This window comes from Homarus americanus, unplaced genomic scaffold (assembly GCF_018991925.1).
Source record: "Homarus americanus isolate GMGI-L3 unplaced genomic scaffold, GMGI_Hamer_2.0 scaffold42657, whole genome shotgun sequence".
Lineage (NCBI taxonomy): Eukaryota > Metazoa > Arthropoda > Malacostraca > Decapoda > Nephropidae > Homarus > Homarus americanus.
This window is the reverse complement of record NW_024722584.1, coordinates 55,799-80,380: the sequence shown is the minus strand read 5'-3', so window position 1 is coordinate 80,380 and position 24,582 is coordinate 55,799. Positions and strand designations below refer to the sequence as shown.

At 39.8% G+C, this 24,582-nt stretch overlaps 2 protein-coding genes across 4 annotated transcripts in view; one reads left to right on the top strand and one right to left on the bottom strand.

Annotated features, from left to right (window-relative positions):
• LOC121862800 (dynein axonemal assembly factor 4-like) overlaps positions 1–5,583 on the top strand; it is a 32,856-nt gene extending 27,273 nt beyond the window's left edge. Inside the window, exons 10-13 of one of the 3 annotated variants that reach the window (XM_042361113.1) lie at positions 252–391; positions 704–792; positions 3,317–3,408; positions 5,444–5,583. In XM_042361113.1, the coding sequence (XP_042217047.1) occupies positions 252–304 (53 nt within the window). In that variant the 3' untranslated portion in view covers positions 305–391; positions 704–792; positions 3,317–3,408; positions 5,444–5,583. Of the gene's footprint in view, positions 1–251; positions 392–703; positions 793–3,316; positions 3,427–5,443 lie in introns of all 3 variants that reach the window. The other 2 variants (XM_042361114.1, XM_042361112.1) reach the window with 2 other exon arrangements.
• A 192-nt stretch (positions 5,584–5,775) lies between these two features.
• On the bottom strand, positions 5,776–13,566 carry LOC121862804 (filaggrin-like). Its single transcript, XM_042361122.1, has 2 exons — positions 13,525–13,566; positions 5,776–7,128 (listed from the first exon to the last, which is right to left on the bottom strand). Exon 2 carries the CDS (start codon positions 7,108–7,110, stop codon positions 5,776–5,778), a length of 1,335 nt encoding a protein of 444 aa, XP_042217056.1. The 5' UTR covers positions 7,111–7,128; positions 13,525–13,566.
• Between the last annotated feature and the right edge of the window lie 11,016 nt (positions 13,567–24,582).

Sequence of the window (24,582 nt, the reverse complement as noted above, 5' to 3'; positions counted from 1 at the left end):
ACTACCCATTAAGGTACGATATAGTTGAGTAAATCGGTAATGTTGGCAGCCCTGAATGGTCAACAAATGACTGTCTCCGAAGCTGAAGAATTTGGATTATATTATTGTATTTATCCTTGTATTTATTTTCCGTAAAGTTTTCCTGGTTGTTATTTTTCTATATTACAATATAAATTAATGTTCACCAAAATTTACATTAAAATTTGTATTAAAATTTGTATATACGATTGAGGTTGTATTTATTTTGCTAGGATTCCATATTCGGACAAGGCTTGGCGGGAAGACAAGTTACCTGGAGCAGTGATTGGTCGGTGAGACCAGTGCTCATTGAGACTCAGAGGGGGGAAGTGCTGCCGGTCGTCTCTCTCACCTGACACGCTGTTCTTTAAAGGTATAGTTTGTTTTATTTTCAATTTATTTCAGTGGTTTAATTTGCTATTCGATTTTGTACGAAGTGATTTATTTTAAAAGGAAATCATTTAAACAGACTTAAATAATATTGAAGATACACATTGACGAGTTAATGAACAAGCATAGGTTAATTGGTCGTTAACTATCACATTGACTAGTTACTATAGAGAATACTTTACTATTTTTGGCTTGTACTCTTATTTAAATTAATAAAATATGGTTTAGTTTTGGTCACCGTAAAGACTTCGTTAATATTTATTTGTTCCTCATAAGCCTTTTCATTTCTTTACAGATGATGAATCCAATTGGTTGTGTAGCTGCTGTGCTGAAGACAGTTCGCTGCAACAATGGTCGTCAGCGTGGGTCACCTTATTGGCTGAGGTTAGAAAGTTTGTTTTGAAGTGAATGTCAAGTCTATTTCACTTTAGACTTTGCCACTGGGGTCTAGAGACGGTCGAACGCTTCTAGACGTTGTTGGCAAGTGTACTGGGCATGAACTGGCTGTTACTGTTGGCATGTATTGGCGCTCCTGTTACTGTGGAAAGTACTGGGCATGTACTAGCTATGTTACATTGTTGGCAAGTACTGTAGTGTAGTCACAAAGTAGCTCACACTCGGTGCCGTCAACAGATTGTTGCAACTCGCTAAAAAAAATGCATTAAAGTTTTCTTGACTTACGACATCAACCATAAGCTGTAGAATCTAGTGGGGTCGGGCGTCTGCTAGTTATGAACACCAGACTAAGTAATGACTTTATTACATGTTTATAAACTTGTATTAAGTCGCCCCCTTGCCTGTCTATAAGCTGGACAATGGCATAAACCAATTGGCTTTACTTTGCACAATATGCTGATCATTCACAGTACTGTTGTTATTCATACGTCGTCTGTTTCAATATAGCACTTGTGTATGTCATTTTCCAGTCATGTGGGAACGTTTTGCTTGTTTATGCTTCAGTACAAGATTTAATGAGGTCAGGAAGCTCATTATGCAACTCTTAACACCTGAAGCTCACCATCAGGGCTCAATGTACCTTTATGGTATTAGTGAAGTTTGGACCAATACACGGCCGACTGTTTTAACCATCCCAACCTTTGCATCTCCTTATTGGGAGTATTTCTAACCCCCATCTCAACCAGGGGCAAAGAATGACAAATGAATCGAAGTTTTTCCATACTTTTGGGTGATAACAAACTGTTACTTTCCCCCGGAATTAAAGGTCAAATTAGAGCGTCACCCCAAAATACATAGGATAAACTACTGGGTTGTATTGGCCGAAACTGCCATTTTACCAACTTTAGTTTTGAGAATTTTTTTAATACTTGACCGAGAACATGTCAGTGTTGTCACTCCTCAAACACATGGGAGGTTTACATCCTCTTGTGAACACTAACGCCTCTCATCTTGCCCTCCGAGTGTGTAACATTATCTTAGTCTTGGGTCTGATGTTCCCACACGTAGAAAGCTTTTGGGCTTTTGACTTCATTTGGAATCGGACTGACAATCTTGCTCAGTCTTTCTACAATCTGAATGGACTGTATACCTTGAGACAGTGGGTTTGGTCTGGGGTATACAGTATATTTTATCAAACGGCTTACTGGCTATGATATTCAGCATAGTGTCTGCATTCCTGTTTCTCAGTGTAATTTCATTCCTCCAGTCAGTCACCAGTAGCCCATAATGCTGTGTGTACAGTATTAATGCTTTTAAACTGGCTTGGCATAATAAACATCAGTTCTGTGATCTATAAATACATCCAACAAGGGTCAAGTCTCTTGCCTTTAGTTTAATTTTCCACCATTTATATTTAAAATCCTTCTTCCTCCCAACAAGTATCTTCACCTGGCTGGCTCTAAGGTCCTGTACAGTAACAGGATCCTTCTTAAGTTAGCCAAATAACTGGCATCAACCTTGGCATTATTAACTTTCCTGCATCTATAGTTATCAATTTGTCCAATACGTTGTTCCCAATACAGGTAACTACACCTGTAATCTATATATTTATCTTATACCTAGTGAAGAATGTGGATTACATCTGTTATAAATGGTGGAATTGATTTTTTAATGATCTTTATTAAACTTTACAAGGAACTTTCATGTAGTTGTAAAGAATTGTAAATTGATGCTCTGGGTTGACGGCCTGTTGATGTTTGTAGACAGTCATTGGGTGAGTAACTCATAATTGTAAATGTTAGTTTCTTTAAATTTTAACTTAATTTTGATTAATTTTTCACCATTTTGTTTATTAATGTTGCCGCATGACAAGAAATAGAGAAAATGTTGAATGTTACTTTGCCTTACTCTTACCAACAGCTCTTGAATGTAATAAACATTTATCTAAGATACCTTGCATAATGTTCATCAATAATAAAGTACTATAAAACATTGTGGGAGGAGCAGTTAACCAGTATAATCAGGGGATGACTACTTAATACTTGTAATACTGTACACTGTATCCAAGCCTACATAATAATTGTAATACTGTATTCAAGTTTATCAGTGATCTCGCCAATAGTCAAAGAGCTGCGTTAAAAATAAGGTTGCTTAACTCTGCATTGTTCTCCACTTAAGTTGTGCTGTAATACTTGATTACAGCTTCATTTATTCAGTAAACTAGTTGACAGGTGACCCTTAATATACAAGTTTTATTCCTGGTAATGTGTTCATTAAGTGTAAGTAATTTATATATTATTGGATTTGTTCCTGTGAGGGAGTCTTTATTCATATACAGATAAAAGTGGCATCAATAAGGGATTTATTCATTGTTTGCTTCTGTGTAGTGTAGACATTTGTTGAAACTATCAGGCATATGTACTGTATATTGGGGGATACCCGTAATGTACTGTAGGTATAATATTTAATTTATTCGTACAGACTACAGAGTTGTAACAATTATTCATTCTAGGATGATGACGACTTAAAGATGAAGGATCCAACAAATGACCCGAGAGTTTTCTGGTGAACCGACTCTTACTGCACGGCCCTGCACCAGTCCAGGTTGGGGTACAGTCCAGGGTAACTCATTGTGGTTTCTTCACTAAACTCTCAACAAAGTACAGTACAGTATTTGTAACTTCTGAACTGCCGTGTCTGGTTAACTCTTAAGTGTATATATATATATATATATATATCGATAAAGTATTAGTACAGTACAATATTAGGGATGCACCAATTAATAAGTTAAGATAATATCAATATTTTGTGGAATAATCCGTATTGGTAAACAAAGTATTAGCTGATGCCATTTTGACGTCTGTTTTGGGTGAAGAAATTAATCGGTAAAATTTTTATTACCGGCAAAATACAGTAATTACGGAAACCAGCTTTAGTCTGTTCACTTATTATGGTCATGTCACTCGGCCGCCAATCATTCTCGTAGTTGTGATGGATAACATGGCCGTGTCCTCTGTGCAGGTCTACAGCACTTCATTGTACGGTAATGAATATATTATCAGGCCAGACAAAGTAGCTTTTATTTATCAAGAGAAAAATAATCTAGTAAAGACTGTCGCTGACGAGAAAGATTTTTATATGTTGTAGCATCGTTAAAGCACATTAGATATTTTATTTACCAATATTACTCAAATTAGAACTAAGACCTGGTACACAATTAACCTATAATGAATGACATTCAGTTGGTCGTTGAGGCTGGAGATGCGTTCTTGATAACAAAATTAGTCAATGATAAACAACTCCCTTTAAATACTATATTTTATTAGAATGAGTAAATATAGATTAAATGTTCCCAAAATAAGTCTTAAACATTATCAAGTCTCTATTTGAGTTATAACATTAGTCATTTCTTTTTATTATACCATACAGTAAATATTTAATGTAGACGGTATTCTTCCTGGATGGTTGCAGCTTCCAACAGCCTTTAAACTATTTACCTATAAATAGTTGACCACTTGATTAGTGAGAACGTTAATAATTACTGAGTGTTGTGCCGGGTGGACTTAAACACCACAATAATGATGAAATTTAAAACCCAGATGCTCTTAATATTGCAGCTTCAAGAATTCCGTCAGACTATTACTAAAGTTGATGTATTTATGGACGGGTTCTGTACCACCAGAGTAAATTGCTTTATTTAAATATACTGTGGCTGATATTTTGCTTTGTTTATAGTCTGGCTTTAGTGGGGAGACTAAATAGTGACTTAATTGTTATACCTGCATGATAAAATTGACCTAAATTATAGCATTAACTCTAAATCTGGCGGCAGATTATTGGGAAGTTTTGAATCTAGTTATGTTATTAACGGTGCATCACTAATGTTCTTCAATTACTGTACTAAGTGGATTAATGTGGTACTTCTATAGAGGATAAAACCTTCAGTTTAAGGTCATGTTATAATACTGTATTAGGATAAATTAGTATTAAAATCTTACTTTAAATCTTTTATAGGTAATAACTTGACTTTACTCTTAACTTCTTACTTTAAAAACAATAATTTAATACATAAAATTTAACTCGTTAATGCTGAACTTGGTGAAATAATTCATAAATATAGATGTAAAGTTACCTACATTTTCTATACAGTACTTAAGAAATAATAAATTACTCTCGGCAACTTTCACCTTTAATAAACAATACTGTACTGGGCCCAAGATATTCATTCATTGATTTAAATTTAGTTAAAATTAATTGTTGACAAATTAATAATTTCTAAAGCAAAGTCATTGAAAGTAAACTTTTTAAATATATTAACAAAACTATGAACCAAAGATGCAGGTTTATTGTAGTTATGACTAACTCTTATGGTTAAACTAAACTTGTACAATATACATGCTTAGGTTAAGTTGCTGTACAGTTACTGATCATATTCCCTGAACACTAGGCCAGTATGTTATCAAGGATCATTAGGTGAAAGATTTCAATTTCCAAATTTAGATTTTTGTAAGTAATTTGTACATTTGGTCATTAAGTGTTAAATTGTCTAAAACACTTCAGCACATTGTCATTATTATATTTAAAATAATTTTCTGGTTAAATAAATGTTATTATTAATTTTACATTTTATTTTGTACAGAAATATTATTCTGGACTTTGTGGTTGGTGGTTACCAAGAAGCTGGACTGCCTGCTGCAGCTGCAGTCGTCCTGGACTGCCTGCTGCTGCTGCCGCCGTCCTGGACTGCCTGCTGCTGCTGCCGTCCTGGACTGCCTGCTGCTGCCCTGGACACTGTCTTGTCCTGGACTGCCTGCTGCCGTCCTGGACTGCCTGCCGCTGCTGCTGCCGCCGTCGTCCTGGACTGCCTGCTGCTGCCGCCGCCGTCCTCGTGCCCTGCTACTGCCGCGTCCTGAACTGCCTGCTACTGCTACCGCCGCCCTGGACAGCTGCTGCCTGCCTGCCTGCTACCTGCTACGCCGCGTCCTGACTGCTCTGTTGCTGCTGTCTGCCTGGACCAGCGCTGCCGCCGCTTGACTGTTTGCTGCCGCCGCCTGGACTGACTGCTGCCGCTGCCCTGACTGTTTGCTGCCGCTCCTGACTGATTGCTGCCGCCGCCTTTATTGCTATGCCACCGCCGCTGTCGTCCCTCCTGACTGACTGCTGCTGCCGCCGTCCTGGACTGCCTGCCGCCCTGGACTGCTCGTCGCCGCTGTCTCTGACTACTGCCGCCCTTGACTGCCTGCTGCCGCCCTGACTGACTGCTGCCCGCCGCCCTGACTGACCAGCTGCCGCCGCTGCCGTCATGGACTGCCGCAGCTGCCGTCTCTGGACTGCTGCGCCACTGCCGCCGTCCTCCTGGACTCCCTGCTGCCGCCGCCTCCTGGACTCCCTGCTGCCATTGTCCTCCTGGACTCGCTGCTGCTGCCGCCGCCGCCCTCCTGGACTCCCCTGCTGCCGCCTCCTCCTGACTCCCCTGCTGCCATCGCCCCTCCTGGACTCGGCTGCTGCCGCCGTCGTCCTCCTGGACTCCCTGCTGCCGCCGCCCTCCTGGACTCCCGCTGCTGCCGTCCTCCCGGACTCCTCATGCCGCCGCCGCTGTCCTCCTGACTCCCTGCTGCCGCCGCCGTCCTCCTGACTCCCTGCTGCCGCCGGGCCGTCGCCGCCCCTCCTGGACTCCCTGCTGCTGCCGTCCTCCTGGACTCCCTGCTGCTGCCGCCCTCCTGGACTCCTGCTGCCGCCGGCCCTCCTGGACTCCCTGCTGCTGCCGCCGCCCTCCTGACTCCTGCCGCTGCCCTCCTGGACTCGCTGCTGCCCGCCCTCCTGACTCCCTGCTGCTGCCGCCCTTCTGGACTCCCTGTGCCTGCCGCCGCCCTCCTGACTTCTGCTGCTGCCGCCGCCGGTCCTCCTGGACTCCCTGCTGCTGCCGCCGTCCTCCTGGACTCCCTGCTGCCGCCGCCGTCGTCCTCCTGGACTCCCTGCTGCTGCTGCCGTCGTCGTCCTCCTGGACTCCCTGCTGCTGCCGTCATCGTCCTCCTGGACTCCCTGCTGCTGCTGCCGCCGTCCTCCTGGACTCCCTGCTGCTGCCGCCGCCGTCCTCCTGGACTCCCTGCTGCCGCCGTCGTCCTCCTGGACTCGCTGCTGCCGCCGCCGTCGTCGTCCTGGACTCGCTGCTGCCGCCGCCGTCGTCCTGGACTCCCTGCTGCTGCTGCTGCCGCCGCCGTCGTCCTGGACTCCCTGCTGCTGCTGCCGCCGCCGCCGTCGTCCTGGACTGCCTGCTGCTGCTGCTGTTGTCCTGGACACTGTCATGGACTGGCCACTGCTGCCCTTTACTGCTCTGTTAAAGAAAAATTTGTAATACCATTAAGTTTCCATTAATAAATGTTTAAATGTCATTACCAGTATTCATTAACCTTTTCTTTACAACTTGTACAGAAAAGTTCTTCACATTTTGAAGCAAAATACTTTCATAAAGCATCTGAAAAATTATATATACAAATACAGGGAGTTCTGCTATAACGCGTGTTTTGATAACGCGAATTTGCTCTAACGCGATTTATGAATTCGGAACAATATTTGTATAACGCGAACGCTTGTTTGCTATAACGCGATTTTTGCTTACTATTTCTCCAATTTTGTGGTATTAACTGTGAATATGGTAAAGAAGAATATCTCCAAAAAGCGCTCTGATGATAGAATTCCAGGTGATTATCGTAAAAGAAAGGATACAACACTTGAAGAGAAGCTCAATGTTATCAACCTCAAAATCACCCTTCTCCCCCATCAAGTTACATTCATATTTTTTCAAGGTAAAGTGTTAAATTTACTGTATGATTTCATTATTAGATATGAATGTAACATTTATTTAGACTGTGCTATCCTTTGTGTTAGGCTAAATACTAAATTTTTTCGATTTCGAGTAATCTGCACCTAACCCTATTTTCTCCATAAGCCCTGTTATTTCTATTACGCGATTTTCTATAACACGATATTTTACAAGAACACAATTATCGCGTTATAGCAGAACTACCTGTACTGTATAATAAACAAATGAAATACAAATATAATATACAAATGAAACAAATATAATATACAAATGAAAAACAAATACAATAAACTTAGAATATTTTCAACAATGAATTTTTGGACTTATAATATTTTTAACAAAGAATTTTTGGAATTAAATTTTTTAAACGATGAATTTTTGGACTTAGAAATATTACTGTTAAGCACATCTAGATAAATAAAAAATATTTGAAATAATCAGGTTTAATACATCAAAATAATTCGGACTTCGGTTTAATTCGTATGTTTTCAAAAAATGAATTAAACGATTTGAATTTGGAATGAATTTGAAATAACCGAGTGGTTCGAAAGTTGCCTTGGCTGCCACATACAATATTCTATTTATAATTATTGTACAAATATAAATATTTATAAAATATACTTAAAATAATAAAGTAAATAATACCGTAATAAATAAATAATGTGAGATCGTAAAATGTAGATGCTACTCCGAAGGTGTCATGGCCACACTGGTAAATGAAATAAAAACCCTCATTGGAGAAATAAAAGCCAAAATTTTGGAGCTGGTGTACTAAGACCCACTTCAGCCAACTAACAACAAAACAAGGGAGAAACACATAGAACAAAGGAATCACCAGTCTCCTGAGTTAGGTAGGGTGGGGATTAATCTTCTTGATGAGAGCAGTGGACCCCAGACCTGATCCTCAATACTATTACACTTTCTGATTATCATCTATATATTATCAGTTCACCTCACAATGTACAGTAAGTCTTACATTTATTTATTATTGTATTATTTACTTTATTATTACTGTTTGTACACTTAAAAAATATTTGTTTGCACAGTAATTACAAATAGAGTTTTTTATGTGGCAGTCAAGGCATGGTAACTGAGTATGTTTGTTGGTTGGAATAATGAGGAACAATCTGAACAAACTGAACAGAAAATGAATGAATAATTGAACAAAAAAATGAGAAATTGTCGAATAATATCAAAATAATCGGAACGCCGTTAATTTGTATTTTCAGTAATTCTGTGGACCACAAACTGTACTATATCTTCATTGACTCGACAAAAAGAGACTCTGGGTCACTTGAATTACTGAAAATACGAATTAACTGAGTTCCGATTATTTTGATATTATTCGACAATTTCTCATTTTTTGTGTTCAATTATTCTTTCGTTTTCTGTTCAGTTTGTTCAGATTGTTCCTCATTATTCCAAGCAACAAACGTACTCAGTTACTATAGTAGCACGAACATTTCTTTACAACCTGTCCTCATGTCATTCTTTGCCTACCTCTAACTCCTCACAATCATTCGTGTATCTCTTGACCCAGTTAGTTTACTCCTTTCTCTCCTGAACCATCTCAGTTTAGCCTCCAGGTACTGTACTTCTCTCTGTTGCCAACCATCTTCCACGTCTCACACAATCTTCTTTTCTCTTTTTCTCTCTCTCTCTCCACTTCATCATTCCCACCATCAACCACACTCAACGGAACATCTTTTATTTTGGCCCAGCATCTTGGTACACTGCCCCTCACTGGCTGTTTCCTAGCCTCTCAACTCACAAGAAAATGTTTCCTTTGCATTCAGTTCTGTCACAATTCCCACACTCTCCTTCTTGGAACATCCACCTTCTTCCTCTCCCTCCACCTCTAAGTAACATGTCTCACACACACACACACACAAGCATCCTTAACAAGCAACTTGTTCTAATTTCCTGACAAAAATATAGCCAATCTGGGTTTTGTGTCACCTGCCATAGGCCTACATGGTCAGCCTACTTGCCCTATTCTTAAACACATGTTACATACCATCCCCAAATTCAAGTGTTCTTTCACCTTCAGTATTCCTTATTCCAAAGCCTTTCCCACCATGCACACCTTCATAACCCAGCACGACAAATTTAGAATATAAAAATGGTTTGTTTTAACGGAGATCACTACATTATAAACTGTATCTCCTAAAACAACATTAACTGGCATGACTATAACAGAATAATTGCTGCATAAGTCAGTCAACAGATTTTACGGCAACATTAAATGACACCGAACTAATGAGATTGAATTCCTTAATAAACAATAAAATGTATTTATTGTTTAGTTTAAAATAAATGGTAAAGATATGTAAAGAACTGGAATGGTTCAACAGTCTCACTAAATCATATTAATTCTAAAGTCCTTGAAAACACAAAATGAAATTGAATACTGTACTGTATAATTTTTTCTTTAATTTCAAATCATATTGTGATGGCATTCTAAGTCCACGTAAATTTAAAAGATAAATTTAGCCAAATTATACCTGGATAAAAAGTGATAAATAAAGGTGTTCTGGTTTATAATTAAAAGAAGACAAATTGTCAATCTTCCAGAGCCACAGCTAAACACCTCAGTTTAATATTGACCTCCACCTCACACTGGCTCACACTACAACAGAGTAACACCTGTGATGAAACAACATTATCAGGGAAAAGCTCAAAATATTTACATACACTAGACCACTTTAGATAGATAGATATATATTTATTCAGTAAACTTATCATATAAGTTTACAATTGGTTCAACCTGCATACAGTATAGCCAATACAGTACAGGTATACAGTTCAGCAGGTATATAGACAATGTAGGTATACAGTTCAGCATGTACTGTATATAGACAAGTATACAGTACAGTATATGGAAAATACTGTACAGGTACACAGTAAATGATGCTGCATTATACAACACATGAATCTTTACTACAGAACAGAACTATTTGTGTCAGACCTCAGGTTAGCTTCTATATATAACCTTGGATTTAGAGACAAACAGTAGAGCACGTGTGTGAGGCTACAGTCTGGGTACAGTTGGGTCATGTGATGCCAGGACAAATAAGGAAGCTACAGGTACCTTCTTTATCACTTAGTCACTGGTTAAGGATCATCCCTCCCTACCATCCCTACAGCTAACTTCTGCAGGTAATGACTACCAACCCTATAGCTAACTTCTGCAGGTGATGACTACCATCCCTACAGCTAACTTCTGCAGGTGATGACTACCATCCCTAAAGCTAACTTCTGCAGGTGATGGCTGCCATCCCTAAAGCTAACTTCTGCAGGTGATGACTACCATCCCCACAGCTAACTTCTGCAGGTGATGGCTGCCATCTCTAAAGCTAACTTCTGCAGGTGAGGGCTGCCATTTGAGAGTTATGAATGTAATCCATCCTCATTTACTCAGTGAGGATTATAGAGGAACAGTCCTTAGTGTTCCTGACCTGCATCTGATAATGGCTGAACCACATCATCAAGGTCAAAAGTAAGTAATAAAAAAAATGGCTTTGTTATAAACCATCAAGTGCCATTGAGGACATCTGTGTTGTGACCTTCTGAATACTGCCAAGTTGAACCTTTTAAGGAAGGTCTTCACTCCCTGCAGTAGTTTGTAACAGGTGGGTCAGACCTGCACAGTACCAGACTCACACCACCGACTTAACATCAAAATATTTATCATTGTCACCTCAGAGATCCACTACATTCTCACACAATAATAATTCTTGGCTTTTCCACAATAAAGGCCAGGAGGAAGATGGAGTGGCAAGAGAAGGCCGCCTTATAGTTGTGTGTGATCAAGACTCATTCATCATTAGCATAAATGTTGAAGATCACTATGGCTGAGTCAGCATTAAATTATGATTCACATTGGTATAAGTTAACGTAGCGACATCATAACTACCGGTAATGAGCCGCTTGGGCAGTTGGTCTGCTAATACTGTACAGTATGGGAGGAAACTGTAGTTATTGTACCTGCAGAAAACCTGCCATGTTTGGTAGTGAGGGTAACATCTGTCCCAGGCTGGGGAATGAACCCAGGACACAGTGATGCACCACTAAAGATATACAACTGATATATCTGAGAGACAATCACCAGTGTTTTGGTATAAAAACAATAAACAATATTTTCTTGGTTCTACAGTACAGTAAATCACTAAAGTGGTCTAGTTGCTGAATATATTGGACATTTTCCTGGAAATATTTGTATTCCAGGTATTAATCACAGGCATTGTCAACTGTCTATCATGGTTAGTACAGTAGTTCTGTCTACAGTACATATAAGACAGATATACTGTAGACAGATGGACAGAAAGATGTAGAGAGATATACCATATTTCCCACCATATAAGACATATTTTTAACCTAACAAATGTCTCTATAATTCACCCTATATCATATATAATTGTAGTTAAAAAAACACACAATAAACTTTTATTATGTCGGCAGGAGTCAGCCCATGAGGGGGGAGCACATCCCTGTCTCCCACATCTTTAGTGAAACAATTGTCAAATGGCAAAGCAGAATTTTTTCATTCCTTTTATTTATTATTATTTTTATTCATTCCTCACTTGGCGAGGGTCAACTTCCTTGCTGTACAGTTTATGGAACACATGCAATTTTTCTCATTTAAATATTTGTTCCTTTTATGAAAGTTTGGTTTTAGGTGAACTTTCTTGAGACTATAAACCTTTCATGCTATATCTGTAGTTGCCTTTAATATGGTGAAATACAGTACAGTAGTATAGATAGATAGCCTGAAACTTAGATAGAAAGATATAGAACAAAATCATCATCACCACCCAAATCCTTACAGCCATTTCCACCATCTCTTGCCAGTCTGTCTTGTCGGGTTCTAAGATCATTTCTTACAATCTCTCCCCATGTCATTCTTGGCCACCTACCACTGGCTCTCCTCCTCACCACATTTTAGAGTCATGCACCACTTAACCCAGCTGGTCTCATCCATTCTCCCCCACACTCCCGATCTCGGTCCTACTTATCGTAAATCTTGGCCCGTCTCCCAATACCGGCCGTCCTCTTAGTTCTGAGCGGTGATTCTTATCTTTCGCGTCACAGTACACATCCACCTCACCATTCTCATTTTCAGCTCACTCAAGACTGCATATGTCTCATCCTCTTCAACTACCCATGATTCACGGATATATAACACCACCTTCTCACACCAGTTGTATGCTAATCTTCCTTTCATGTGATGGGAAAGTCTCTTGCTGACAATAAAGATAACAGTTTCCCAATCTTCCCTCCAACCATTTCTGACTCTTGAAATAGACAGCACCCTCTCCAGCACTGATCATGTCACCCAGGCAGCAAAACTCATCATGACTGCTTGTAGCCTTCGTGATCCTCTCAGCACTAGTCAGCCATCACCCAGGCAGCAGAACTCATCCATGACTCACAACACACAGCAGCCTTCAGCACCCTCTCCTTTACTGATCATGTCACCCAGGCAGCAGAACTCATCCACAGTCCAGGGATAATTTTCGAGTGTTGAGTTTCTTCAGTCTTGCTGTGGATACATATTTCACCTGCACATATACAACACTTACTGTACAGTCAGCAACATCCAGCAGTCTGCCATCCACTCCACTGTATCTCTCATGTACCCACCTTCCTCACTCACTGTGCCTCTTGTGTACAGCATTGCCCACCTTCCTCACTCACTGTGCCTCTTTGTACCCACATTCTGAAACTTGTATACATAAAGACAGTCTGACAGATGATATAGATACCAAACGACAAGACTGACTGACATACAGAGTAATGAAAAGATTGATAAAAAAGATATAGAGATAAAGATACATAAGGATAGACAGTTAGACATACCACTAGAAAAACACAGACAGACAGACATAAAGACATACCTGTAACAGCAGTGTTTCCAGGATCAGTTGTTAATTTCTCAAGGGGTTTAGTCATAACTCATCTGTAACAAACAAACAAAAACATTTAATATATACAACGCAGTTTAAATATGTCCATAAATTAATAGTCATTCTTACAGAAGTTGTTTGTTTTATGCAAGTTTTGGTTAATGTGAAGACTTTTCTTGGGACTGTAAACCTTCCATGCTTGACAAGCTCTGTCACTTTGGCCTAATATTCCCAGCTAAATTGGTGTTACATTAATACAGTAGTTTAGACAGATAGACAGGTAGATATACAATAGATCCCGGATTATCCAGCACCTACAGGGATTCAGGCAGGAGCCAGATTAACAGGTTTCACCCATTACTGTAGATGTAAACTACCCTCATGAGATCACCAACAGATCCTACAGTACACAGTGCTACAGGCTGACCTAGCTAATTTATGTCTCATAAAAACAGAATTCTTTAACTCTTAAATTCAACTCTATATAAATGATGTGGCTCATAAATAAAGAAAAATATAACATAAAACTTCACAAAGGTAATAATTTACATACTGATTGAGATCTGTTCACAGTTTAATAATTCAAGAAATTGAGTGTTAGTGTGACCTTCTGAATAATTAAAGATATTTAGAGAATAATTCAAAAGTCCCAATTACACTGTGGCTGCAAATTTTAAGTCACCTTTATATACATTCTCTAAATAATAAATAGATACTGACAGATATTGGTAAGCCATATGTGGATAGACATATTGACAGACTGACAAATACTTATTGATAAATATTTGGACAAATATAGATAAATCCTGACTGATATATATGTATTGATAGATAGATATTGGTAGATAAATGGATAGATAAATAGATAGATATACTGAAGACAGACACACAAACATATATAAGCAGTTAGAATAATTAGTAGTTCCCAACCTCTTCTGTTCATAGCGGCCCCCATACAAGATGTGAGTAACTACTGTTGCATATTAATTATTACCGCAAGACAGTAATGAGTAGGATGACACATAAACAAACATTATATGTTGGGCTATAAGTCATGTCATGTTTATTGGGTGTGTCTGCTTACGTATACAGTGTGTAGTGTGTTGAGGTGGTGGAGATAGAGGCCCAGGAGGTTGGGGTATGTAAGGGAGCTTGTTTTATGTGTAATCACCTGACCAGCCCTCGCCAACCAGCGAGGGTTGGAGCCAGCGACCGAGCTGGCACTGTAGTTATCCATATCATAGAGGAAGCAACACCTAACACTGGTTTCTCTCTAGACTTTCAACACGCATAAGTTTAACTGGTACTTGTGTGTACACCCAGGTAGACTGTGTCCACTGCATCGTTTATAGTTGTGACAACATAAATATAGCAAATTAAGTACAGTACTCATTGTAGTGTTAGATTAGACTAATTACACCAAACTATGATTGTTATGTAAATATATGGATTAAACATTTATGTATGATTGCCTATATATGATTTATCTGAAATACTAAAATGAATTGTATTCAACAGGTTTGACCGAATTATAAGTTAGAGTTTAGCATTGAAAGTCTGATTAACCTTTAAGCGCTCAGAAAGCGTTTACATTAATACAGCATAAAATTATGTTTCATTGAACAATACAGAGGAAACAGTTTCTATGATGTGCATTCAATTAGACAGAATATAATATCCTCTGCTATTTTTGTGAAATTTGGTTCAAATTTAGTAAAAAGCTGCTACAACCTTCTCATTTTTATAGTTGTTAGTGAGGTTTTAAAATTTTGATGCAGTACAGTACAGTACAGTACAGTACAGTACTTGCTGACCCTGGCTTAAACTCTGGTAGGAGGGTGAAGCATTGTTTAAGTTTGTTATGAGCTCACATGGTTCAAATTACCCCCATGGTCAACAGGCTGGGAACCACTGACTCTTAAATATATAGAAGATATAAAAAACAGACAGACAGATGTTAGCTGCAGCAGCACAGTTGCAACAATTTGTCTTAAGAGTTTGACAGACACAAAAAGATTTTCTGTATAGGCCCGAGAGAGCTGTTCTATAGTTTACCTTGCCGCCATAGGTGGTGGTGGTGATAGTGGTGGGTGGGAGCTATTGTTCCATGCTCCAGTTATCATTTTCATCTGTTATGGATCAGTTCAATTTCCCAAAGTTTTTGTTATAACACCTACTCCTGTAACAAACAAACTCATATATTTACTATAAACAACTTGGTTAGAGTTGGGTTAGGTTTTTTAGTTTTTGAGGGTTTAAGATTGTTTAACCTCCCCTTTTCTCCAATATCTCAACTACTGGTCATTTATAACAACAATTAAGGTCACTGTTAACACGATTTATTAACACGATAATAACAAATTTTCAATGTTCACAGTTGTCTGGTAGCAGCATACATATATTGACAGTAAATAATGCATAAATACATTTTAATAAAAACAACTACAGTATAAATTTTTATTAAATCAGTCAGTATTAATACAGTTTGGGCCAATATACAGTCGAGAACTTTACATTTCATTATTATTTATAACACTATTTCAACCGGGACAAAAAGACTAATAACTTCAGAAATTAATTATAAGTTTTTCTATACCTTTGGAAATAACTATAGCAGGAAATTTCCCCAGGGGACTAAAGGTCAAATTAGATTAAACACAGAATAATATAATTTCTCCAAACTATATGCTTGGTCATATTGGCTTAAACTGGTAATTTTTACCCAAATAAGTAGTCATATAACTTCCAGTTACCGCTGGACAACTCTAGTACCCAAACAAATCAAAACCATCAAGAACATGTCAAGTCGTGCCCAATTTGTAAAGAGACAGTTCGTGCCACATATATACAGTACAGTATAGTATCACGAATATACTTTATATAGTAAGCAGTATATAAGTGGAGCCTTATTATTATTTTTCAGGTTAAAAGTTTGAATTAGGCCTATTCTTGGAGTACCGGTATAAGTTGACCTTATTATTTTCGGGATTAAAGTTTGAATTAGGCTATGGCAGATACCAGTATAAGTCGACCTTATTATTTTCAGGTTAAAGTTTGAATTAGGCCTATTCTTGGAGTACCGGTATAAGTTGACCTTATTATTTTCAGGTTAAAGTTTGAATTAGGCCTATTCTTGGAGTACCGGTATAAGTTGACCTTATTATTTTCAGGTTAAAGTTTGAATTAGGCCTATTCTTGGCATATAAGTCGACAGCAGACTTCCAAGCTACAGTATAAATGGGTTTCAAAAGACTCAAAATAATGAGATCTAAATGATTCAGTAGTTTAAAACTTTGGTGCGCTATATCAGAGAGTACAATACCTCTGATGCTTGTTCTTTATAACTTTACCAGACAATTGGCAGTGCTGGCACTCAACAGAAGTAGGGAAAACACCGTGATTATGAAGAAATTGGATAGCTTGATCATCTTTCTCGTAAAACTCAGAAATTAACTTAAAATAATCATAGGAGTATGATTCACAAACAACCTCTACCACAGCCATTGGTACACTGGTCATTTAAATTTAAATCCTTCAAATCCGTACCTTGGATCCTCCTTTTGAAAAAAAAAATTTTGATTGGTTGAAAAAAATTCGCGTGATGAGATCGATACATCATTGGTCACGACTGGAAGACGTCGCGCATGCATGATGTAAACACGCTCATAATTAGCTCGCTTTCACGACGATAACGTCACCTCACACAGACGAAGACTATAAACTATGTTAAATCAATTAAATTCAATCGTTCACTATTATCCATTTCGGCCTGATATACATGGGGTTCAAATACTCAGAATAGCCACATGTAAATGCTTAAATAGTTTATAACTTTGGGGCACGATATATCCTAAAGTGAAATAATACCAGTTAACTATTTTGGGTACGACCTGTCTTGGGTATGACCTGTTGTAGTGGATTCCACCTCTACAAACGCCGTTTGTTGCCGAGTAGCCGACACTTTTCGAATTCCCCAGCCTGCACCTCCAGCGCCGCCTGATGGAGGGGGGGTCAACTATCAACCCACGCCTACCTCACCTAACCCCGCGGTGACCACCCTCTCTCATTCTACCTACGGCCACCAGCGAGCAACACCTCCTCCTCCTCCGCTCCCGCCGGCGACCTTGGCGTCCCTCAAGCTGCGTGCCCTCCTCTGGGCACCCTCACCACCCAGCTCTCTCTACTCAACGCTTGTAACCACGCTGCCACTTCCCAGCACCAAGCTGCATTGTACATCCAACACAATATGTATTCAGAGAGCACATTGTGAGTTTCCTTTTTCCAACCCATCCTGAGTGTGAACCATTCTTATAACCCTACACTGTCTTGAGTACGACTTGTCTTGGGTACCAGCTGTCTTGGGTACGAGCTGTCTTGGGTACCAGCTGTCTTGGGTACGAGCTGTCTTGGGTACGACTTGTCTTGGGTACCAGCTGTCTTGGATACCAGCAGTCTTGGGTACCAGCTGTCTTGGGTACGAGTTAACCCTAACCCATATAAGCCCTGCCCACATGTTCAACACTTTCCTTGTCCAAGATAATTATGGTCACAACAATCATAAGACTCATCTCCACCATAATAATATACACATTAATCCTAACTATACACATTAATACAACTATACACATTAATACACAACCATTAACCTCACAACTCACCAGGTGTTGTTTACTGGGGACCGAGGGACAGTGTTGCCAACGCTTCCGTCTGTCAGTATAAAAGAGTTTTTTTACCTTATATTTATTGTTTAATCACTGTTAAAATTAAAAAGTTATTCTATAATATTATTAATTATCTTAAAGTGTGTGTTTTGTTACTATGTGTTGTTTGTTAATTATGATTTAGTAATTTTATATAAGATCTCCCTCAATACAATATATCATTTAAGAAAAATTATATATAACTTTTAGTTGATTATTGATGACAATAATGTTTTTAACCACATTTTATTATATTAAAGTTTATTATATGATTATTGACGATAATAATGTGTTTTAACTATATTTTACGATATTGAAATTTATTATATGATTATTGACGATAATTATGTTTTTCTTTAACTATATTACTCTAATATGTCATGGAAGCCACACATCCCAAAGTTGCCAACTGAATGCTGTACAGATGCCGTAGCTACGACTTTTACTTTTATCCTCTTCACCACTGATCAGCTCGTTAGCCGCTTGGGCAATCGGTCACGTCTCTGTTACCGACTGTTGGCAAGTACTGGGCATGCACCGGCTCCTGAATGTACCTGAACCCGTTCCAGTGTTGGTCAAGTCTTGTCTTGAAAGAGCTCACACTCGGTGCCATCACAACACTCTCTGGTAGATTGTTCCAACAGTTCACAACCCTCACTCCGAAAAAGTTTGCCCTCACAGTTTTCTGGACTTGCTGCTTCTTCAATCTTGAGCTGTGACCCCTTGTGGGGCGAGCGTCTGCCAGCTCCAAGTAAGGACACTCAACTGAGTAGTGCCTCCTGAGATGCTTATACACCTCTATTAGGTCACCCCTTGCCCGTCTGTAGTATAAGCTAGGCAAGTTCAGGTGCTCCAGTCTCGCAGGGTAGCTGAGGTGCCGAAGGGCAGGCACCAGTCTGGTGGCCCTCCTTTGAACTTTTTCAACCAACTGACAGTCCCTAGCGTATCTCGGGGACCAGATGGGGTGACAGTACTCCAGATGGGGAAGCACTTCACTCCTGAAGATCGTTACGAGGGATGGACCGTCTAGATGTCTGAACGACCTTCTTATAAGACCCAATAATTTATTTGCCTGATTTACCTTCTTCTCGCAATGACCCAAGAACTTCAGCTCATTGTCAACATACACACCTAGGTCCTTCTCACATTCAGTCTCAAATAGTGCACTTTCTTCATCCTGTTGGGACATATGATGCGCCTCCTTACCGTTGGTACGCCCCAGGTGCATCCTCTTACACTTCGTGACATTGAATCTCAGCAGCCATTTCTTCGACCATTCTTGAAGCTCAGAGAAGTCCTTCTGCAGCTCTTCACAGTCCGCTTGGTTTTTTATTTCCTGAAATAACTTGGCGTCATCTGCAAACATTTGTATGGAGGAGTGTACAACGTCAGGCATGTCATTTATGAAACAAAAAAACAACAACGGGCCCAATACACTGGCCTGTGGTACCTCACTTGTGACAGGTACGGATGATGATTTCGTGCCATTAATTACCACACACTGCTTGCGGTCATGTAGAAAGTCTTCTATCCATGCTAGGATATTTTCCAAAATTCCGTACCCTCCAGTTTGATTTTCAGCATTTCATGGGGTACACTGTCGAAAGCCTTGGCAAAATCTAAGTATATACAGTATTGTCAATATTACCACCCCGTTCCAGAATATGGGTCCAAATATCCAATACCTTGAGCAATTGTGTTAAGTAGGAGCGCCATGGCATAAAACCGTGTTGGCAATCCTTTACAAGGTTGTTTTGTAGTTGATATTCCATCGCGGCATCTCTGATAATACTCTCAAGTACTTTACATATTATTCTGGTCAGGCTCACCGGTCTATAGTTGCTCGTGGAGTGACGATCGCCCTTCTTGAAGGTAGGACTCACATAAGCCACTTTCCAATCACTGGGGACCTTTTGTTCATCCAGGCATTTACAGAACAGGATCTTCAGGGGCTCGGCAAGCTCGTTGCACAACTCTCTTAGCACTCTAGGATGCACCATGTCAGGGCCGGGACTCTTATGGACCTTTAGCTTTCACAATTTATTTCTTAAAACCTCTTCTGTGAACGCAGGAAGATTAATCGCATCCTCTCTTGTGAACGCCGAGGAAAAGAAGCTGTTCAATGCCTCAAATTTATCCTGGGAAGAATCTGCGTAACTACCATCTTCAAGCCTCAGGTCTGATACTCCTACTCGCGTTTTTAATTTTGACTTTGCATAGCGGTAAAACGCCTTTGGGTTTGACTTGACCTCACTTGCAGCCAGCCTCTGGAACTCCATTTCAGCCCTTCTACACTCTGTCTTTGCTTGGTTTCTGGCTCTTGCATACATCCTCCTGTCTTGCTCATCATTTGACCCAACCCACATCTTGCATATCTGGGTTTTCTTCTTAACTTTGTCGACCGCCGCATGGTTCATGTGTGAGGATCCCCTCATATTCCTAGAGGCACTGGGCTTGGTCTTGGGCATGTACTTATCGATCAAATGGGTCACTTTACTAGTCATGATATTCAGCGTAGTGTCTGCGTTCTTGTGCCTTAGTGAGTCAGGCCAGTGGATACCTCTCACCTCATCCCATTGTAATTTCCCTTGTAATATTTGCACCTTGGCCTGGCCTTATCTTGAACTAGGTAACAGTTAAATCTGAATGACAACACTACATGGTGACTGGTGCCAACTGGGGCAAGGTGTTCCAGTTTGGCCACCATACCCTCCTCGTTTGTTATGATGAGGTCTAGTGGCTTGGGTGTTTGCTCCCCTCTGTAATGTGTCGGGTCTCTAACATGTTGGAACAGAAAATCATCTCTCAGTTTCTACGAAAAGAGTAACAGGGTTATTCAAGTCATTTGGGGTGAGCTCGTTTCTCCAGTTGATGTCGCCATAGTTAAAGCCCCCCATGATAAGGTGGCGGCTAGGGTTGAACATCGCCGCATTGTCTATTAAGGCTCTTAAGTTCCTTTTATTTAGTGGGCCACAATACCCGATGATAAATAAGTCCCCTCCCTTTAATTTAATTTTACACCACTTGGACTCTTCTAAAACATCCTTCCCCTGTACCCTCACCTGGCTGGCTCTAAGGTCTTGCCCAGCATAGATAACCACAGCCCTCTTGCAAGTTTCTTGAGAAAGGTTTGTAAATGAATCATATCCAGCAATAGTGAACTCACATTCCTCTGGGTCGATTCTCCTGTTCTTGTACAACAGTTCTACATCACCTACAATATCTGGTTGGTGTACTTCAGCAGTGTTTTAAACTCCTCTCTCATATCAAGGAACGTGTCAATATTAGTGTACATGACATTCAAGCCAGAATTTGTTCTCAGTAACGTCTCTGCTCTTAAGTATTAACTCTCACCCCCCACCCAATTCTCAGAAGCTGCAGCATTTGAAAGTACTGTACATTGTATTTTGCAGGGTGTGGTTAGAAATGTCACACTGTTTACATGGTGGCTCGCACTCCTACTGTCTGGTAGGCGGGCTGAGGTGCCACCTCCTGGGTGGGGGGTAGGCCCGAGTTGGAGGGTGCTGCTGCCCCTGGTCCTGTGTGGGCACACTTGTTTCCCTACCCCTCCTGAATATAACCCATGCATCCGTCCCCCGTTCCTCCTCAGCTCCTCCCTCTTCTGCTTCAAGTCCTGCAGGAGCTTCTTGTGCTGTTCCTCTGTATTACCGTGCAATCTGGGTGAATAGATACATCCCGAAATGCCTAGCTCCTTGCTAAGTTTTTTGCCTGCGAATAACCTGCCATTTTTTCCTCCTCTCACTAACCTAGTGTGATCCTGAGGCGAGGTATCCCCTGCTTTGTCCCAGCCTCCTCCATCCTGGGGTTGATGGCATCTTCAGAACACTCTGTACAAATATTTTTAAACTGCACCTTTATGCGTGTGTTTACTGCCTCACAGTTCCTCCGCGCCTGGCTCTCGGGGACTCCAAGAAACTATTACATTGTTCACTGGAGACGTTCCCGTTGTTCCTCCTCTCCCTAACAGTAGGTCGTTAATTTTAATTTCTTGACACACTTCTTCAGAGTCCTAGCTGCTGTAGAACCTGTTCTGATCCTGCATTACTCTGCCACACTCCCGTGGCCCTGCTAATGCCTCATCAGAACTCTCTTAACAACCACCTCCATTCTATCAGCTACTTCCTCCAGTCTTGGCAAAGGATCTCTTTCCCCAACTTGCTCTAGTTGGCAACCAACAGGGCTCCAGCTTCATCTATTTCGTCCCTAGGGAACTCATTTCCTTATGACACAATAGCCTCTTTCACCTTGACTATGCAATTCAGGGCAATACCATCTTGACCTTCATAGCTTCTACGACAACTTGCATCATCCTAAACACTGTATTGGTCAGGCCTTCTGCATGCTTTTTATCATTGTCACCCCTCCAGTACATCAAGGCCTTCATGCTTTACGACAACTTGCATATCGGTTATATACTGTACCTCATGGTTGATGGGGGGCAGACAATACAGCAGGATATAATACATCACCATCATTACAGCAGGATATACTGTAATATACATCAAGGGGAAACACACTCAGATAATAAATTTTATCTTGTATATAAATAAAAGATCAATACTGTATATAAACTTTCAGTAATTTATTGGACCTTTTATCTGGCACCTTAAACATTAATTGTAAAATCTGTAAAATATTATATTGCAAATTTACATAGAAATATAAATTTATACTGTATAATATAACATACATACAGAGTACATATATATAATAAAGTACAGTACAGTTATATACACACATATACTGTATAATATAAACATACATATATATATATATACAGTATATATATAATAAAGTACAGTACAGTTATATACATACAGGGTATATATATATGTACATAATAAAGTATGGTACAGTTATATGCATTTTGAAATCATTTAAATTGATTAACCTAATTTGTTGTGTTTATGTATTATAATAAGTTTCATATTTGATCAAAAATATTATGCGATGTACAGGAGATCCCTGCTTTATGAACGCCCGACTTACAAACATCTGTACTACTATATCAGACCCTAACCTAACCTAACCCTAACCAAACCTAACCCGGGGACCCCCTGTACTGTACAATAATATACCATTACTTAATCTAACTCAGCTACACATCCTGTCCCCAAAAAATAAAATTTCTTAATACACTGTTATGTCATAAGCAACTTCCCCAAACACACAAGTACAGCTACTCCTAGGCATACGACCTACTCAACTTACGACCACCCGGACATACGACCTACTCAACTTACGACCACCCGGACATACGACCGACTCAACTTATACGACCTACTCAACTTACGACCACCCAGACATACGACCTACTCAACTTACGACCACCCGGACATACGACCTACTCAACTTACGACCACCCGGACATACGACCTACTCAACTTACGACCACCCGGACATACGACCTACTCAACTACGACCACCCGGACATACGACCTACTCAACTTACGACCACCCGGACATACAACCTACTCAACTTACGACCACCCGGACATACGACCTACTCGACTTACGACCACCCGGACATACAACCTACTCAACTTACGACCACCCAGACATACGACCTACTCAACTTACGACCACCCAGACATACGACCTACTCAACTTACGACCACCCAGACATACGACCGCCTCATTCGAACCAAAATTTTTAAAATTACGTATTTTCGAGTCCGGACGTTAGTGATTGTGCTGTGTACTGACAAAATTTTCGTTTGTAATTCACTTTAAAAGTGAGAGTTTTGTGGTGCTGAGAAGAAAAAGAGACACCCATTTTAGATTTTCTATGTATTATTTAATAATTTTCGACTTACGACCAGGATTTGGGTCCCTAACCCCATCGTAAGTCGAGGAGCAGCTGTATTCTGTATTTTTCTTGGGTACAGTATAAAACTTATATTGTCCACCCACTAAAATATTATTTTACACCTGTGTCATATTGTATCACACAGTAAGAGTGCCAAATAATATTTTAGTGGGTGTATAATATATTACATACTGTATTATTGTATTACTGTATTTCCGTATCTTTAATATTTCATTTATTATAAGAACAAAAACATAATTATTATCTTCTATTGTATGATGGGATATTACAGCTGTGTGTGTGTGTGTGTGTGTGTGTGTGTGTTTACGGTATGTTATGTGTGTTTGTGTATGGAATGTATGTATGTTATATGTGTGTGTGTATAAGTATGTTATGTGTGTATGTAATATATGTAAATGTGTATGTGTGCGTAGTTCTCCGATGTAAAAGATTAAAATATCAATAATATTCTCTCAATTTTTATCTCTATTTTATGTTAGTAATTTTTTATTTTTTTTA

Excerpts from the sequence above, each read along its gene's own strand:
- LOC121862804 (XM_042361122.1), bottom strand. The coding sequence starts at position 7,110 with ATGACAGTGTCCAGGACAACAGCAGCAGCAGCAGGCAGTCCAGGACGA.